Here is a 19,557-nt window from a genome sequence, read left to right as displayed (position 1 = left end):
TAAATTATAATAAACTTGTCAAGCTGCTGTGGCCCCACCTTCTTTTGTAAGTCATGCCCCTATTTCAAAAAGTGGTGAGGGAGGCGTAAAAGGCCCAAAAGTTGCAAATTGTGAAATTGTGAAATTGGGCCTTTTGGTGACTTTTCTGTGCCAGAAAATTGTTGATTAATTCCCCCATTATATAATTTGAATACAGCATGAGCCGTATTCTTAAACAAGGCTCCCATCAATTGAGAAATATGGAGCAGATCCAGAGCTAGTCCCTCGCAGAAAAGTGTTTTTGTTGTTGTTGGTGTAAATAGGTCCCACAGGTGTCAGAAAAAATTGTATGGGAATTATAGATATTGCGTTCAGCCTGAAAGCCATTCTTTTCACTACAGATAACTATTACAGTTGCATTAATAAATGTGCTATAAAAGATCATTAACGAAGACATGAAATGTGAACTTTTTTTTATTATAATTAAGGTCACTCAGTTCCTCTTGGATAAGTCACGGATCTTGGATGAAGACACTCTGTATGAATTATCCTTAACAATCGAACCAAGGCTCCCAGCATGAAGAGATTTAATGTGTGTGTCTTGAGGCAACACAACGCTTTCACGTCACAAACCGAATTATGCATGCCATGCCTAGCAGTGAGCAGAAGAACGACATCCTTTCAGTGGAAGAAGACAGTGCCGCAGGTGCTTTATAGCAAGCATGAGAGAACAGAACTAAAACAAGAGTGGCCATTGTGCTTGTCAGATATTAATACTATAAGAAGATGTCATTAGGGATGAGAACAACAATGGAAAGCAATGCTGATCTTACCGTGATGGCCTGAGTAACTACAAAGTACAAGGTGTTTAAGATTGAAGACCTAAGATGGCGAAAGAGAGAGTGTGCCATCTGTAATGTGCAAACGTCACTGAGTACTATGTTATCAGAATGCATCTGTAGGGGAGAGTCGTGACTAGTCAAGTGACACTGTCCTTACTGTAGTGTATTGCATTATAATGCACAAATAACAAGGTTAATTCTTTGCATGGAGAAGTATATTATCATAATGTCATAATGAAGAGACAGTGAGAAGAAGTGGAGTTTCAGTTGCTGTATTCATAACCACGTAATTTATTATCTACATCTCAAAAAAAAGACAAAAAAACAAACAAACAACAAAAAACATCATTTTCAAGCTTTTTACTTTGTACACAAGTGATATGAGCAGTCGAATTTGTCTGTTTTATTATTCATTTTACACCATGTTTCCATGCACTGGACAACGTAGACCAGCTGCAATCCGCGTCATTATTTTTGTATTGTATCTACTACTGATACTGTGGATATTGGAGATAACTGCACTGCCTGGCAAACATAGATATATAACAATGTGTATTGTCTTTTAATCCTTATTTTGATGACTGTTGATGCTATTATCAGACCTGGTTTGCATTTTTCTTGTTCTTTTATTTATTTTTTCTTGCAGCTGCTGTTTTTGTTTCTTAATAATTTTTTGTGGCAAAATTCATAAATATATAACTATTTTTTGCTTGCGCCATGACTGTGGTAGAATAATTTGTACAGCTCGAATAAATCGGTAGCCATTATTTTTATGAAGCATTCTGGAGAATACCGTCTTTAGTGGAGTGGAACTGGACATTAAAATAACAACATAAATCTTATAACTCCACATAACACAAAAAATAACTTTAGACCATTATAAATGGGCAATTTTTAAATATGGTTGCCGTATTTAATTTTAAAGAAGAGAGTGTGACATTGAAAAATATGTGATTATGCCTTGTAAATTAAAGTCTGGTGACCTCCCACACCACAAGAACAACCCTTGTTTCCTATTAATAAATTAACCTATGGTATGAATGTTGAACAGATTATTCCTTTTATTAAACATACAACAATGAGTGCCTACAAGTTGTAGAAAAATACTACAAACATATTGCCTCTGGCATTAGATCCTTTTTTATTCAAAACGTCATTTGGATGTCGTATTTTTAGGCCTGTACCTTCTGGTGGCATGCTTTTGCCTATAGCCTATTTTAGTGGAAACTACCCTCTAGGCCAGGGCGCAACCCCTAACAAATAGTTTCCCGCCATGTGGAAACCACACCGGAATGCTAAAACAATGGATAACAACTACAACGTAAGTACAAGTAAAACCACACTGGTGGCAGAGGTCACACAGAGGGACCAACAGATGACAAGGGCAAGCATCATTTATGGACACTTAGGGTATGTTCACATGGCAGCGTCCGTTACGGATGAAATTACGGGGCTGTTTTCAAGAGAAAACAGCTCCGTAATTTCAGCCGTAATGGCATGTTGAGGCGCTTTTCGCTGCGTCCAATTTGGACGTAAATGGAGCTGCTTTTCTACAGAGTCAATGGAAAACGGCTCCATTTACGTCTGAAGAAGTGACAGGTACTTCTTTGACGCAGGCGTTTTTTTTACGCCCCGCCTTTTGACAGCGGGGCGTAGAAAAAATGACCGTCGGAACAGAATGGGCAGATGTTTGCCGATGCTATTGAGCCGCACTTTCAGACGTAATTCGGGGCTAAAACGCCCGAATTACGTCCGTAAATAGAGTGTGTGAACCCAGCCTTAAAGAGGTTCTGTCACCAATTTATAAGTGCCCTATCCCCAGATAATGTGATCGGCGCTGTAATGTAGATAACAACAGTGGTTTTTATTTTTAAAAACTATCATTTTTGAGCAAGTTATGAACAATTTTAGATTTATGCTAATTCGTTTCTTAATGCACAACTGAGCTTTTTTTAACTTTTTACCAAGTGGGCGTTGCAAAGACAAGTGTAATACACTTCTCTTCATTCCAGCCTAGCTTAATGCACAGCACAGTGTGATCTCGCGAGATCCAACGCCCATCTGTTTCCCAGTTCTTTTCTATCTAAGGCCTCATTCAGATGGCAGTATATAGGGCAATATTTTTCTTCTGTATGTGTAAGCCAAAAATAGGAGTGGGTCCATAACATGAACGATGTGCAAATCTTCCCATTATAATTCTTCTCTGTGTGGGTTCCACTATAAAACACCTGCAAAAATAAAAACACTTTGAAAATCAGCTCAAAAAACGCCTGACTTCAGACGCTGTTTTCTCCTGAAATCAGCCTAGCATATTTCTGCCTCAAACATAAGCCGTGTGAACCCCTCCTAAGATCTCCCTTAAAGGGAATGTGTTGCCAGCAAAACATGTTTTTTTTTTTTAAATTAAACAGTTAGTGTATAGGTGATTAAACATTGTTCTAATTATTTTTTTTTTTTTCACGAGTCAGGAAATATTATAAATTGGATTCAATTTATAATATTTCCCAGCACTGGTCACTAGATGGAGCCATTCCCAAAATTGCAGCATTGCATGTGGTAAAGCAACCACATTGCTTTATGCTGCAAAATTGGGTAAAAATCCCTCGCTCTAGTGAGCTCTCAGAATCCCCCCCTCCTTTATCCTGGCTAGTGCCGGGATAAACGAGGGGTTTGAACGGTCTAACCTCCTACACTGTGTCGCCATTTTTTGAGCTAACACACAGTGTAGAAGGTTAACATACAGTAGTAAACACACTGAAACACGAACATACATAGCAATAACTTACCTGCTCCAGTCGCCGCCGCTCCCTCCGGTCCATCCGCTCCGTCTGCTGCCGCTGCTCCATGTGCACAAGTCCGGAAGCCGCGACCGGAAGTAGTACTCTTACTGTCCAGCCGCAACTTCCGGTCCACAGGAAAATGGCGCCGGACGGCGCGCATTTCAAATTGAACTGTGTGGGAGCGGCGCATGCGCCGTTCCCACACAGCGACGTACACGAAAGTGGATGGAACGGGCCCCGTTCGCAGTCCCTATGGGACTGGAGCTGCCGTATTCCATGTCTGTATGTGTCGTTAATCGACACATACAGAAATGGAAAAAAAAATGGCAGCCCCCATAGGGAAGAAAAAGTGTAAAAATAAAAAAAAGTAACACACAAACACACAAATTAATCCAAACGTTTTTAATAAAGCACTAACATCTTTAACATATTAAAAAAAAAATTTTTTGTGACACTGTTCCTTTAACTAAAACTAAGGAGTCCAAACAAAAAAAAATTCCCCAGACTTTACAATCTTACAATTAGAAAATCTATCCTGTCCAAGGGTGTTGTGGCTGACGAACAGTTCTTGTGATCATTGTTACCAGCATTAGCTGAAACTCAATAGTGAGTGTTGTAGCTTAACGGTAATTATACAGTGGGAGGTCAAGGTCCTTAAAACCCGCGCTGTATCTATGGTGCGGGCTTTAGGGTATGTTCACACGGCCTATTTACAGACGTAATTCGGGCGTTTTTGCCCCGAATTACGTCTGAAAATAGCGCCTCAATAGCGTTGACAAACATCTGCCCATTGAAAGCAATGGGCAGACAATTGTCTGTTCACACGAGGTGTAATTTACGCGCCGCTGTCAAATGACGGCGCGTAAGTAGACGCCCGCGTCAAAGAAGTGACCTGTCACTTCTTTGGCCGTAATTGGAGCCGTTATTCATTGACTTCAATGAATAGCAGCGCCAATTACGTCCGTAATTAACGCGGCGTTCAAGCGCCTGCACATGCCGTTACGGCTGAAATTACGGGGATGTTTTCAGGCTGAAACATCCCCGTAATTTCAGCCGTTACGGACGCCCTCGTGTGAACATACCCTTAGCTGGCTTCCTGAGCGATCTAGACCCAGCACAGCCCTAACAGTGATAATAGTCACTGTAAGGTCAGGTTCACATGTACCATATTTTCCCGACTATAAGACGCACCTGACCATAAGACGCACCTAAGTTTTAGACAACAGAAAATAGGAAAAAATTTCATATTTTACTTCTTTTACAAAGAAAAAACTATTGGTTAAAAAAAAAAATTTGTTCCTTTTAACCACATTCTGAGAGCCATAACTTATATTTTTCCATCGTTTGAGCGGTGTGAGGGCTTACTTTTTGCGGGACGGGAGGTAGTTTTTATTAGCACAATTTTTTGGGGTACATACGATTCTTTTTATCACTTTTTTTATTTAATTCTTTTTAGCGCTATGGTGACCAAAGGACAACGATTCTGGGGTTTTAAATGTATTTATTTTTTACGCCGTTCACTGTGTGAGTAAAATAATGCTATATTGTAATAGTTTCAGACTTTTACTGACGCAGCGATGCCAATTTTTTAACTTTTAAAAAATGTTTACACATGTTTTTTACACATTTTATTAGTTCCCCTAGGGGACTTGAACCAGCAATCATTAGATCACTGGTACAATATGCTGCAATACATAGATGAGTTAAGGAAACTGTTTCCGTAACTCCCATAGTAGTGAATGGCAGTTACAGAAGCAGAGTAGCATGCTATGCTTTTTCCGTAACTACTATTCAGTTGTATGGGAGTTACGGAAACCGCGTAGCACACGAATTACGCGGTTTATGTAACTCGACTATGTAACCAGGAAGTGAAGTGGCCGGAAGACAGCGGTGCTGGGTCAGGTAGAACGGGGTTTAGGGGGCCCCGTTCTAGAGAGAGATGAGGGTCCCAGAGGTGGGACCCGCATCTATCTGACATTTATGACATATCCTGTGGATATGTCATAAATGTCCTTCATGGGAAAACCACTATAAATGCCACGGTCGCTATTGACCGCGGCATTTAACTAGTTAAACTGCCAGGAACAGTGCAGTGTATGGAGCCATACATCATTCCCTCCCTCTCCGCTCCATGATGTGCTGGCACATCATGGGTCTGGAAGGGGTTAAGTAAGGAGCGGTCAGGGGGCCTGGTGCTGCCGGGTACCTTGATTGCCGACTATAAGACGCAGGGACTTTTTAGCAAGATTTATTCTTGATAAAAACTGCGTCTTATAGTCCGAAAAATAGGGTAAATAAATAAATACTGCGGCGTATTACAGTAGCAGCAAAGCGGATGAGATTTGAACAAATTTTATCCAAACGCGGTGTAAAAAACCTGCCGAAAAACGTTTAGAAATTGACCGGCGATGCGGTTTATAAAGCATGTCAAATTGCGTAATATCTGCTTTTCTGTTGCGGGTTTCCCCCATTGAATTCAATGTGGAGGTAAAACCCGCAACACATAGCAGATGTTGCGATTTTCGCAGGAGGGGGACTGCTGTTCCGCCGCAAAAATCACAACTCAGAAAAAAAAAATCTCATACTTACGAGCGTGTGCGTTTTTAGCGCACGCAAAAAACGCAGCGTTTTGCATGCGCAAAAGGCACTTAACAGTTCCATGTGTCATCACCATATGATGCGCGGCTGCGTGCTTTTCGCGCAGCCGCCATCATTATGACACTCCGTTTGGATGTTTGTAAACAGAAAAGCACCACGTGCTTTTCTGTTTTCATTCATCCTTTTCACTGCTGTTGCGCGAATCACGCTGTTCGTACGGAAGTGCCTCCGTGTGACATGCGTGGTTTTCATGCACCCATTGACTTCAATGGGTGCGTGATGCGCGAACAGCGCACAAATATAGAACAGGTCGTGCGTTTTTTGCAACGGACTCACGTTGCACAAAATTCACGGACTGTCTGCACGGCCCCATAGACTATTATAGGTCCGTACAACACTCGTGAAAATCACGCGCGTCGTACGGACGAATAACACGCTCGTGTAAACAAGCCCTTCCCGAGATATCTCTGCTTTTGCGTCCAGCCCGGCCTCTGACTCTCTGCCAATCACAGGCTGCAGCGGTCGTATGGGATGAAACATCATCCCAGGAAGCCGGGCTGCAGGACATCAGAGGGACGTCTCGCCATGGTTACAGCCGGGGTAAGAATGACCTTTTTTTTTTCAGTGCTGCTTTCCGCAGCAGGAATTCCACCCAAAAAACTGCAACACAATATGGTGCGGTTTTTCAACAAAGTACTGCAGGTTCTAGGTCGGATCCGCTGCGTAGTTTTACACAAGTAAATAAAAAATAAGAAAATAAAAGTAAAATAAAGTGGAAATTAATTAAATAAAAATAACGCATAAATACCCACCCAAAAAAAAGCTCCCCAAAATTTAGAGTAGACAATGATAATCACAAAAGGCTCTATTTTAGGGTAAAACTGTTTTATTACCAGAAAAAAAAAATTGCTGAAGAGTAAAAAAAGCATATTTTTTTACTATTATTTTCCAACTATAAGCCTAAAAATTCTAAAATAGCAAAAATATGTGTATAAAAATGATGAGAAAGGAAACCTGCATTATCTCTGCAAAAAGTAGCTATGTAATGGCAGGGGGTAGGGAGACGGACAAGTGAGCCCTAATCTACCCGCCACTCTGTCCCTGCCTACTTGCAACGACCCGCCCTAGGCGACGGGGTACAACTGGGCGGCGGTCCCTGCGCTCAGTAAGTGCACGACAAACACGACAAACATACAAAGGAACACAAGCAAGGAAAAGGGGCCGTTGCCCACGGCAACACCGTGAGCAACCAGAGTGGTGAACGAGCCGAGTCAAGCCAGGAGTGTACGAGGTACAAAACGAAAAGCAGAGGAGTAGTCGGTAAGCCAGGGTCTGTATGGAGCAGGATCAAAAATAGCAGGAGCTGTAGCTGGGCCAGGAAACCACAAGGAAAGAATCACAAGCACCGAGGGACAGGAAGTGCAGGCTTAAATAGACCGACGGCGGGAGCTAGCTGAGTCTGGTCAGGTTACAATAGGCTCTCCCACTCCTAAGCCTGCCAGCCTGAATGGTGGAAGCAGGAGTCAGTCTCAGGGATGTATTCTCAGGTGCTGACTGATTAGTTCTGGGAGTTAACCCCGAAGCTGTGCCTGGCAGATCCTTTACAGTACCCCCCCTTTTATGAGGGGCCACCGGACCCTTTCTAAGTGGACCTGGCTTACTGGGGAAACGCAGGTGGAACCTCCTGACCAATACCCCAGCGTGAACATCCCGGGCGGGTACCCAAGTCCTCTCCTCGGGCCCGTATCCTCTCCAATGGACCAGGTACTGGAGGGAGCCTTGGACCATCTTGCTGTCCACAATCCTGGCCACCTCGAATTCCACCCCCTCAGGGGTGAAGATGGGAACAGGAGGTCTCCTCGAGGGAGCCAAGGACGGGGAGCAGCGTTTGAGGAGGGAGGCATGAAACACGTCGTGTATCCGAAAAGACGGGGGTAACTCCAGCCGGAAGGAGACAGGATTGAGGACCTCAATGACCTTATACGGCCCAATAAACCGGGGAGCAAACTTCTTGGACGGAACCTTGAGACGCAAGTTCCTAGACGACAACCACACCAGATCCCCGACCATAAACAGGGGGTTATCAGAACGTTTTTTATCAGCCTGAGTTTTTTGTACGCTCTGGGACACCTCTAGGTTTTTCTGAACCTGGGCCCAGACTGTGCACAGTTCCCGATGAACGACCTCTACCTCGGGATTGTTGGAACTACCAGGTGAAACGGAGGAGAACCGTGGATTAAACCCAAAATTACAAAAAAAAGGAGAGACCCCTGACGAGTTACTGACCCGGTTATTAAGGGAAAATTCGGCGAGGGGAATGAAAGAGACCCAATCAAATTGACAGTCAGAGACAAAACACCTTAAGTATTGTTCTAGAGATTGATTAGTCCTCTCCGTTTGGCCATTGGTTTCAGGATGGAAGGCAGAGGAGAAGGACAGATCAATCCCCAACTTCATACAGAAGGCTCTCCAAAACAATGAAACAAATTGTACCCCTCTGTCCGAAACAATGTTGACAGGGACCCCATGGAGACGCAGGATGTGTTTGACAAACAAGGTAGCCAACGTTTTGGCGTTGGGTAGTTTCTTGAGGGGCACAAAGTGGCACATCTTACTGAAGCGGTCCACCACCACCCACACCACCGACTTGCCTTGGGATGGAGGCAAATTGGTGATAAAATCCATGGAGATATGTGTCCAAGGTCTCTGGGGAATGGGCAACGAACGCAGTAAGCCCGCTGGTCGGGACCTGGGAGTCTTGGACCTAGCACAAACCTCACAAGCGGCGACGTAGGCCTTAACGTCTTTAGGCAACCCAGGCCACCAATAATTTCTGGAAATGAGGTGTTTGGTACCCAGGATGCCTGGATGGCCAGATAGTGCGGAGTCATGATTTTCCCTAAGTACCCTTAGCCGGAATTGCAGGGGAACAAACAGCTTGTTCTCAGGAAGGTTCCCGGGAGCTGCACCTTGATCAGCAGCAATATCAGAGACTAAATCAGAATCGATCGAGGAAATGATTATACTTGAAGGCAAAATACAAGCAGGATCTTCCTCCGAAGGAGGGCTGGCCATGAAGCTACGCGACAGTGCATCAGCCTTAATATTTTTAGACCCAGCCCTATAGGTAACCAAAAAATTGAATCTGGTAAAAAATAACGCCCATCGAGCTTGTCTCGGGTTTAGCCTCCGGGCAGATTCTAGGAAAACCAGATTCTTGTGGTCGGTAAGGACCGTTACCTGGTGCCTAGCCCCCTCCAGGAAGTGGCGCCACTCTTCAAATGCCCATTTAATGGCTAAGAGTTCGCGGTTGCCAATATCATAGTTACTTTCAGTTGGCGAAAACTTCCTGGAGAAGTAGGCACAGGGGCGGAGATGGGTGAGGGACCTGGTACCCTGGGACAAGACAGCCCCCACTCCCACCTCAGATGCGTCAACTTCCACGATAAATGGCTCCATTTGGTTGGGCTGAACCAGCACCGGGGCCGAGACAAAGCACTTCTTAAGGACCTCAAAAGCCTGGACAGCCTCAGGAGGCCAGTGGAGGAGATCAGCACCTTTGCGAGTGAGGTCCGTAAGGGGCTTAGCGATGACCGAGAAGTTAGCAATAAATCTCCTGTAATAATTAGCGAACCCCAAAAAACACTGTAACGCCTTCAGGGAGGCAGGTTGGACCCATTCCGCCACAGCCTGAACCTTGGCGGGGTCCATGCGGAATTCATGAGGAGTGAGGATTTGACCCAAAAATGGAATCTCCTGTGCCCCAAACACACATTTTTCGGTTTTGGCAAATAGTTTGTTTTCCCGAAGGACCTGGAGCACCTTCCTGACATGCTCAATGTGGGAGGACCAGTCCTTGGAAAACACCAGTATGTCATCAAGGTACACTACCAGAAAAATCCCCAGGTAATTTCTCAAAATCTCATTTATGAAATTCTGGAAGACCGCAGGGGCATTACACAACCCAAAGGGCATGACGAGGTATTCGAAATGGCCTTCGGGCGTGTTAAACGCAGTCTTCCACTCATCCCCCTCTTTGATGCGAATAAGGTTATACGCCCCCCGTAGATCCAATTTAGAAAACCATTGGGCCCCCTGAACCTGATTAAAGAGATCAGGAATCAAAGGAAGGGGATACTGGTTCCTTACCGTGACCTTATTCAGGCTACGGTAGTCAATGCATGGCCTAAGACCACCATCCTTCTTCCCCACGAAGAAGAAGCCAGCACCTACCGGAGAAGAAGAGGGACGAATGTAACCCTTGGCCAGGGATTCCTGGATATACACTCTCATAGCTTCACGTTCGGGACAAGAAAGATTAAATATCCTACCCTTAGGAAGCTTAGCTCCTGGTACCAATTCGATAGCGCAATCGTATTCTCTATGAAGAGGTAACACTTCGGAGGCCTCCCTAGAGAAAACATCAGCGAAGTCCTGAACAAACTCGGGTAGCGTATTCGCCTCCTTAGGGGGAGAAATAGAATTAACAGAAAAACATGACGTACAACATTCATTACCCCATTTGGTTAGCTCCCCAGTATTCCAGTCAAACGTGGGATTATGCAACTGCAACCAGGGAAGACCTAGAACCAAATCGTACGATAATCCCTGCATCAACAGTACAGAGCATTGCTCCAAATGCATGGAGCCAACAAGGAGTTCAAAAACAGGGGTATGCTGTGTAAAATAACCATTAGCAAGAGGAGTGGAGTCGATACCCACTACCGGGACAGGTTTAGGCAAATCAATCAGAGGCAGAGCAAGGGACATAGCAAATTCCACAGACATGATATTAGTAGAGGACCCTGAATCCACGAAGGCACTGCCGGTAGCAGACCTAGCACCAAAAGAGACCTGAAAGGGAAGCAAGATCTTAGTACGTTTCATATTTACGGGAAATACCTGTGCGCCCAAGTGACCTCCCCGATGATCACTTAGACGCGGAAGTTCTCTGGCTGCAATCTTACGCTTAGGACAGTTGTTCACTTGATGCTTGTCGTCCCCACAGTAGAAGCAGAGACCATTCTTCCTGCAGAATTCTCTACGTTGTTGGAGGGACACGGAGGCCCCGAGTTGCATAGGTATCTCTGAATCTTTCGGGGAGGAACGAAGCAACGGAGCTTCGGGAGGCATCATGGGGGAGTCGGAGGAGAAAACACATAAACGTTCACGTTGTCGTTCCCTGAGACGTCGGTCAAGTCGTACCGCTAAAGCCATAACCTGGTCTAGGGAGCCAGAAGAGGGATAGCTAACTAGCAGGTCTTTCAGGGCATTCGACAGACCCAACCTAAACTGGCACCTTAAGGCAGGGTCATTCCACCGAGAAGCTACGCACCACTTTGGAAAGTCAGAGCAATACTCCTCAACAGGTCTCTTACCCTGACTTAAGGACACCAGCTGACTCTCGGCAAAGGCAGTCCTGTCAGTCTCGTCATAAATAAGTCAGAGAGCAGAAAAGAAACAATCAACGGAGGAAAGTTCAGGGGCGTCAGGAGCCAAGGAGAAGGCCCACTCTTGGGGCCCTTCCTGGAGCCGGGACATAATTATACCCACCCGCTGGCTCTCAGAACCTGAGGAATGAGGCTTTAAACGAAAGTAAAGCCTACAACTCTCCCGAAAGGAGAAAAAAGCCCTCCGGTCCCCTGAGAACCGGTCGGGCAACTTGAGGTGGGGTTCAAGAGGTGCGGTGAGGGGAACTACCAGGGTAGCATCAGGCTGGTTGACCCTCTGAGCCAGGGCCTGGACCTGTAGGGAGAGACCCTGCATTTGCTGAGCCAGGGTCTCACGGGGGTCCATAGTGGTGTCAGGGACCAGGGGTAGACTAGGTACCGGCTTGTGATTATGTAATGGCAGGGGGTAGGGAGACGGACAAGTGAGCCCTAACCTACCCGCCACTCTGTCCCTGCCTACTTGCAGCGACCCGCCCTAGGCGACGGGGTACAACTGGGCGGCGGTCCCTGCGCTCAGTAAGTGCACGACAAACACGACAAACATACAAAGGAACACAAGCAAGGAAAAGGGGCCGTTGCCCACGGCAACACCGTGAGCAACCAGAGTGGTGAACGAGCCGAGTCAAGCCAGGAGTGTGCGAGGTACAAAACGAAAAGCAGAAGAGTAGTCGGTAAGCCAGGGTCTGTATGGAGCAGGATCAAAAATAGCAGGAGCTGTAGCTGGGCCAGGAAACCACAAGGAAAGAATCACAAGCACCGAGGGACAGGAAGTGCAGGCTTAAATAGACCGAGGGCGGGAGCTAGCTGAGTCTGGCCAGGTTACAATAGGCTCTCCCACTCCTAAGCCTGCCAGCCTGAATGGTGGAAGCAGGAGTCAGTCTCAGGGATGTATTCTCAGGTGCTGACTGATTAGTTCTGGGAGTTAACCCCGAACCTGTGCCTGGCAGATCCTTTACAGCTAGCCCAACAAATAAGTTTATAGCAGTTTCACCCCTTAAGGATGCAGCCAGTTTTGGCCTTAAAGAGTCTCTGTCACCAGATTATATATGCCCTATCTCCTACATAATTTGATCGGCGCTGTAATGTAGATAACAACAGTGGTTTTTATTTTGAAAAACAATCATTTTTGAGCAAGTTATACTAATTTGTTTCTTAATGCCCAACTGGGTGTTATTTAACTTTTGACCAAGTGCGCATTGTAAAGAGAAGTGTATGACGCTGACCAATCAGCGTCATACACCTCTCTCCATTCATGTCCATATGTATTCACAATATGTATTACTTCGGTAAAGTTTCTGTGGGACTTACTCACCGCACAGTGAATCGCGAGATCACGCTGTGCTGTGTGAGTAAGTCCCACAGAAACTTTACCGAAGTGTCGAGAGTGTGACTAGACATCGCATCCTGGCTGGAGGCAATGTCTATTCATCCTCAAGACACTTCAGTAAGGTAAATGTGGGTGCATGTGACACCACAGCGTGATCTCGCGAGATCATGCTTTGTTCTGAATACAGATGGACATGAGTGGAGAGAAGTGTATGACCCTGATTGGTCAGCGTCATACACTTCTCTTTACAACGCCCAATTGGTCAAAAGTTAAAAAACGCCCAGTTGGGGGGCGTGGCTTAGCTATGGAGCTGTGAGCACGCGTTCTGGGGGAGCTCCACACTAGCAGCTGAATAACAGCAATTTATCCCGGGTGAACCCGGCAGGCGATGCCAGGAAAACGTAGGGGAACTTGACCTGGAACCTCCCGGTCCTTACCTCGTTCCTCCGGCCGCTGCAAAAGCATGGACCGCTTCCTCTCCTCCTCACAAACGGCCGCGGACCCGCGAGCAGTGATGGCGGACGCATTGCCGCCACATCCGGCCACAGAAATGTCAGCTTCCCTTCCTCCTGCTCCTCTACTGAAGTCGGCACATGCTGGCACGATTGCCGATACCGAGCCTCTTTGCAGCAGCGCCCAGGATGCGGTAAGCTCTGTTTCTCCCCTCTACATGTCCCCAGTGAGGGAATCGCCCGCCATTTTACTACACACACACGTGCCCCTGAAGTACAGGCTGGGCCATCGGGCTTACACGCTGACCTACAGAGGGAGATGATACAAGCCCTCCCCACCCGGCAGGACCTTGACACTCTGGTAACCAGGGTTGAGCAGGCACACCAGCAAGATATAGCTGACCTGCATCAGGAAGTGGACAGAATAGACTCTAGGGCTCTTACTACTGAGCATACTGTTTCTGCTATCGACTCCAGAGTAACTGCTCTGGAAAGGGCTGCCACTGGCACTAGAACACATTTGCAATCCTTGACGCTTCAGTTGGATGATCAGGAGAACAGAGGACGCAGAAACAACTTGCGCCTGAAGGGCCTTCCAGACCTGGGCACACGAGATGAGCTGGCGGCTAGAGTTTCTATCATATTCAACAAACTCACTAACCGGCCACCAGAAACGACTTTTCTTTTGGACCGTATTCACAGAGTTGCGCGCCCAGGCCCGCTCGATTTGTCTTCTCCTCGTGACATGCTATGTCGCCTGCACTACTATACCGATAAAGATGCAATTATCTGGGGTGTTTGGTCACATGGGCCGGTATCAGTAGAAGGGAGTATGGTCACTATATACCCTGATGACTCACCACGAAGACTCTATATGAGACGGCTTCTACATCCTCTGCTGGAAAAGATCAAGTCTGCAGGCGCCACTTATAGATGGGGACACCCGTTCCATGTTGTCGTCAAGAACAACTCTGGCTTCTACCTCCTACGCCACTCCTCGGATCTTGAGGGCCTATTTCGTTTTCTTCAGATCGATCCTTTCCCAGTTCCGGACTGGCTAGCATTGGAAAGAGTCGACCAACCTCAACGCCGTCGCTCCAGCAGATCCAGCCAGCCTTTTCTCAGCAGGTCCATCCCGGGGGCACCACATCTTCCGCTAGTCGACCTCTCCCGCCGGGTCCCGCCTGAGGCCTAAAAGAGGACATACACGCTGATATCCTTTTACTTATTATTTTTGCCCAATGGACTCAGTTATTTTGTCCTATTAATGTTTTTCTCTGTTTCTAACAAGGTTTTCTTGCAGCTAAATGTTTTTATTCAGCTTTTCCAGAAGACACCCATGTTTCCTGTATAAATATTGTGGCTGCCGCAGTTATCTACCTAGCCCTCTGGGATTGCGAGCTGATCGTACCGAGTTGGTCTAAGTGTCTCGTACAGACCGACATAAATATGGGTAGTGTCCGAGGATGATCGTGGGGCGTGTTATCACCTGCAGTTTATGATGCACCAAGCCTACTGCTACCTCCCTCATTCCCTCCCTTTCATTGTATTGTTCTACTAGACAGCTGATGCGCTATGATACAGGGAGATTCTTATATGCTTACTCTAGCTCATATTTTTTTAAGATACTGTTGATGCCAGTTATACACCTGTTGCTTGCCATGTTTCAGACTCCCAAAAACAGGTATGAGGATGGATTTCTGTCCGATATGCGGTTATGGCAGCCTTTAACCCCTTAAGGACGCAGCCTAGTTTTGGCCTTAAGGCTCAGAGCCCATTTTTCAAATCTGACATATTTCACTTTATGTGGTAATAACGTCGGAATGCTTAAAGCTACCCAAGCGATTCTGAGATTGTTTTCTCGTGACACATTGGGCTTCATGTTCGTGGTAAAATTTGGTCGATATATTCAGTGTTTATTGGTGAAAAATTGCAAAATGTAGAGAAAATTTTGAAAAAATTGCATTTTTCAGAATTTAAATGCATCTGCTTGTAAAACAGACGGTTATACCACCCAAAATAGTTACTAGTTCACATTTCCCATATGTCTACTTTAGATTGGCATCGTTTTTTGAACATTCTTTTATTTTTCTTGGACGTTACAAGGCTTAGAACATAAACAGCAATTACTCATATTTTTAAGAAAATTTCAAAAGCCTTTTTTTTAAGGTACCTCTTGAGTTCTGAAGTGGCTTTGTGGGGCCTATGTATTAGAAACCCTGATAAAACACCCCATTTTAAAAACTAGACCCCTCAAAGTATTCAAAACAGCATTTAGAAAGTTTTTTAACCCTTCAGGCATTTCACAGGAATTAAAGCAAAGTGGAGGTGAAATTTGCAAATTTCATTTTTCTTGCTGAATTTCAATTTTATTCATTTTTTTTTCTGTAACACAGAAGGTTTTACCAGACAAACACTACTAAATATGTATTGTCCAGATTCTGCAGTTTTTAGAAATGTCCCACATGTGGCCCTACTGCGCTCGTGGACTAAAACACAAGCCCTAGAAGCAAAGAAGCACCTAGTGCATTTTGAGTCCTCTTTTTTATTAGAATATATTTTAGGCAGCATGCCAGGTTTGAAGAGGTGTTGAGGTGTCAAAACAGTAGGAATCCCCCAATAGTGACCCCATTTTGGAAACTACACCCCTCAAGGAATTCATTTAGGGTTGTTGTTACCATTTTGACCGCACAGTTTTTTCACAGCACGTATTTGAATTGGGCTCTGAAATGAAAAAAATTTCATTTTTTCCAATAAAATGTCATTTGTGATCAAAATTTCTTATTTTCACAGGGAACAAAATACCCCATTTTGTTGCCCAATTTGTCCTTAGTGTGGCAATACCCCATTTGTGGTGATAAACTGCCGTTTGGGCCCATGGGAGGGCTCAGAAGGAAAGGAGCGCTATATGTTTGTTGGAGTCCAGATTTTGTTGGATTGGTTTTCGGGTGCCATGTCGCATTTGCAGAGCCTCAGAGGTATCAAAGCAATGGAAACCCACCAAAAGTGACCCCATTTTGGAAACTACACCCCTCAAGGAATTCATTTATGGTTGTTGTTAGCATTTTGACCACACAGTTTTTTCACAGCACCTATTTCAATTGGGCTGTGACATTAAAAAAATGACATTTTTTCCAATAAGATGTAATTTTTTACCAAAATTTCTTATTTTCACAGGGAACAAAATACTCAATTTTGTTGCCCAATTTCTCCTGAGTGCATCAATACCCCATTTGTGGCAATAAACTGCTGTTTGGGCCCATGGGAGGCCTCAGAAGGGAAGGAGCGCTGTGTGTTCTTTGGAGTACAGATTTTGCTGGTTTGGTTTTTGGGTGCCATGTCGCATTTGCAGAGCCCCAGAGGTATCAAAGCAATGGAAACCCACCAGAAGTGACCCCATTTTGGAAACTACACCCCTCAAGGAATTCATTTATGGGTAATGTGACCATTTAGACTCCATAGTTTCTTCACAGAACTTATTTGAATTGGGCTGGGAATTAAAAAAAAATATATTTTTTCCAATAATATGTCATTTTAGCTCAAAAATTCTTATTTTCACAAGAAATAAAATACTCCATTTTGTTGCCCAATTTGTCCTGAGTGCGGCAATACCCCATTTGTGGTGATAAACTGCCGTTTGGGCCCATGGGAGGGCTCAGAAGGAAAGGAGCGCTGTGTATTCTTTGGAGTACAGATTTTGCTGGATTGGTTTTCGGGTGCCATGTCGCATTTGCAGAGCCCCAGAGGTATTAAAGCAATAGAAACCCACCCCATTTTGGAAACTACACCCCTCAAGGAATTCATTTATGGGTGTTGTGACCATTTTGACCCCATAGTTTTTTCACAGAACTTATTTGAATTGGGCTGGGAATGAAAACAAAATTATTTTTTTCAAATAATATGTAGTTTTGGATGAAAATTTCTTATTTTCACAAGAAACAAAATACCCCATTCTGTTGCGCAATTTGTTCTGAGTGCCGCAATACCCCATTTGTTGTGATAAACTGCCGTTTGGGCCCATGGGAGGGCTCAGAAGGAAAGGACCACCATTTGGCCTACTGGGGATTTTCTAGTGCGAAGTCATGTATGCAGAAGCCCCTGAGGTACCAGTACAGTTGAAACCCGCAAGAAGTGACCCCGTTTTAAAAACTACACCCTTAAGGCATTCATCTAGAGGTGTAGTGAGCATTTTGACCGGAGACCTACACCCCATAAACTGTAATGTGGGTTCTCCCGGGTATGGCAATACCCTACATGTGGCTGTTATCAGCTGCCTGGACACACAGCAGGGCCCAGAGGGGAAAGACGAGGGGGGATAAGCTGTGTGGAGTGCATCAGGGTAAGTAAAATTGGGGCAAATTATAAACCAAGGGATGTATGATAAATTTTAAAACACTTTCATACAGAGCTCTGGTTATTTGGGACACGTGTCACATTGATATATTGTGTCATCCATTATCGCCCTCTTATAGCAGACTTTGCACCTCTTTTGACTTTTTCCCTTCTTGCCAGTTTGGGGAACTTCTCCTGGAAAGTGTTGCCCTGGTACGATGCGTGGGGGCTCGCTTCCAGAAGTACTGGGTGCCCCCCCCCCCCTTCTTGGTCCCTAAAGATTAGGTTCTTGATAATCACCTCTTGAAATTCCAGGAAAGTTCCCGTCTGGCCTGCACATCGACGTAGCATGTACGCATTGTACAATGCCATCTGTATGATGTGCCCGGCCAGCTTCTTATACCACACCGCATGGCGCTGTAGGGCTTCAGGGCTTGATCTTACAAGTCCATCCCTCCCATGTACCTATTGTAGTCCAGGATGCAGTCTGGTTTGGGGGTGGCCTTTCTTTCATATATCCTAAACCTGTAGGTATACCCTGATGCACTCTCACAGCTTATACATCTTCACGCCATACCTTGCCCTCTTACCCGGCAGGAACTGGCGGAATTGAACCCTCCCTTTAAAATGTACCAGGGACTCATCAATAGAAATACACTTCTCGGGGGTGTATGCTTGGGAAAACCGGGCACTGGAACGGTCTAATAGGGGTCTCCGTTTATACAAACGGTCAAAACTGGGGTCATCTCGGGGTGGGCACGGCTCATTATCAGTATAATGTAAGAAGCGAAGTATTGCCTCATTTATTTATTTTTTTAGGTTACAGTTCAGTTCTGAAGTTGCTTTGAGGGGCCCATATATTAGAAACCCCTATCAAATACCCCATTTTAGAAACTAGACCCCTCAAAGTATTCACAACAGCATTTAGAAAGTTTATGAACCCTTTAGGTGTTTCACAAAAATTTAGAGCAAAGTAGAGGTGAAATTTACATTTTTTTTTTGTCAGAAAATCCTCTTTATACAATTTTTTTTATAACACAAAAGGATTTATCAGAAAAACGCAACTCAATACTTATTGCCCAGATTCTGCAGTTTTGAGAAATATCCCACATGTGGCCCTCGGGCGGTAATGGACTGAAGCAGCGGCCTCCGAAGCAAAGGATCACCTAGTGGATTTTGAGCCCTCCTTTTTATTAGGCACCATGTCCGGTTTGAAGAGGTCTTGTGGTGCCAAAACATTGGGAACCCCCCAAAAGTGACCCCAATTTGGAAACTAGACCCCTTGAGGAATCCATTGCAGTTTTCTTGGGGTGCATGCGGCTTTTTGATCAGTTTTTATTCTATTTTTAGGTGGCGTGGTGACTAAAAAACAGCAATTGTACGATTGTTTTTTTTTTCGTTTTTTTTTACAGCGTTCACCGTGCGCTATAAATGACATATTCACTTTATTCTGCGGGGTGATACGATTACGGCGATACCAGATGTTTATAGTTTTTTTTTATGTCTTATGGCGTTTGCACAATAAAATACGTTTTGTAAACAATCATTCACTTTTTGTGTTTCCTTATTCTAAGAGCCATAACGTTTTTATTTTTCAATCAATAAAGCCGTGCGAGGACTTATTTTTTGCGTAACAAACTGTAGTTTCGATCAGGACCATTTTTAGGTACATGCGACTTTTTGATCTCTTTTTATTCCATTTTTTGGGAGGTGAAGTGACCAAAGAATTGTGATTGTGGTTCGGTTTATTATTATTTTATTTTCCGGCGTTCACCGTGCGGGATAAATAATGAAATA

At 44.8% G+C, this 19,557-nt stretch overlaps 1 protein-coding gene across 3 annotated transcripts in view; it reads left to right on the top strand.

Moving 5' to 3' along the window:
- Nucleotides 1-1,851, top strand: part of RASGRF2 (Ras protein specific guanine nucleotide releasing factor 2) — a 296,181-nt gene extending 294,330 nt beyond the window's left edge. For all 3 annotated transcript variants that reach the window (XM_075837752.1, XM_075837761.1, XM_075837744.1), the window contains one exon: nt 468-1,851. In XM_075837752.1, coding sequence (XP_075693867.1) covers nt 468-560 — 93 coding nt within the window. In that variant the 3' untranslated portion in view covers nt 561-1,851. The remainder of the gene's footprint in view (nt 1-467) is intronic.
- The last annotated feature ends 17,706 nt before the right edge of the window (nt 1,852-19,557 follow it).

This window comes from Rhinoderma darwinii, chromosome 1 (genome assembly GCF_050947455.1).
Source record: "Rhinoderma darwinii isolate aRhiDar2 chromosome 1, aRhiDar2.hap1, whole genome shotgun sequence".
Taxonomy (NCBI): Eukaryota; Metazoa; Chordata; class Amphibia; order Anura; family Rhinodermatidae; genus Rhinoderma; species Rhinoderma darwinii.
Note: the sequence above shows the minus strand (reverse complement) of the source record. Positions and strands in the feature narration are given on the sequence as shown.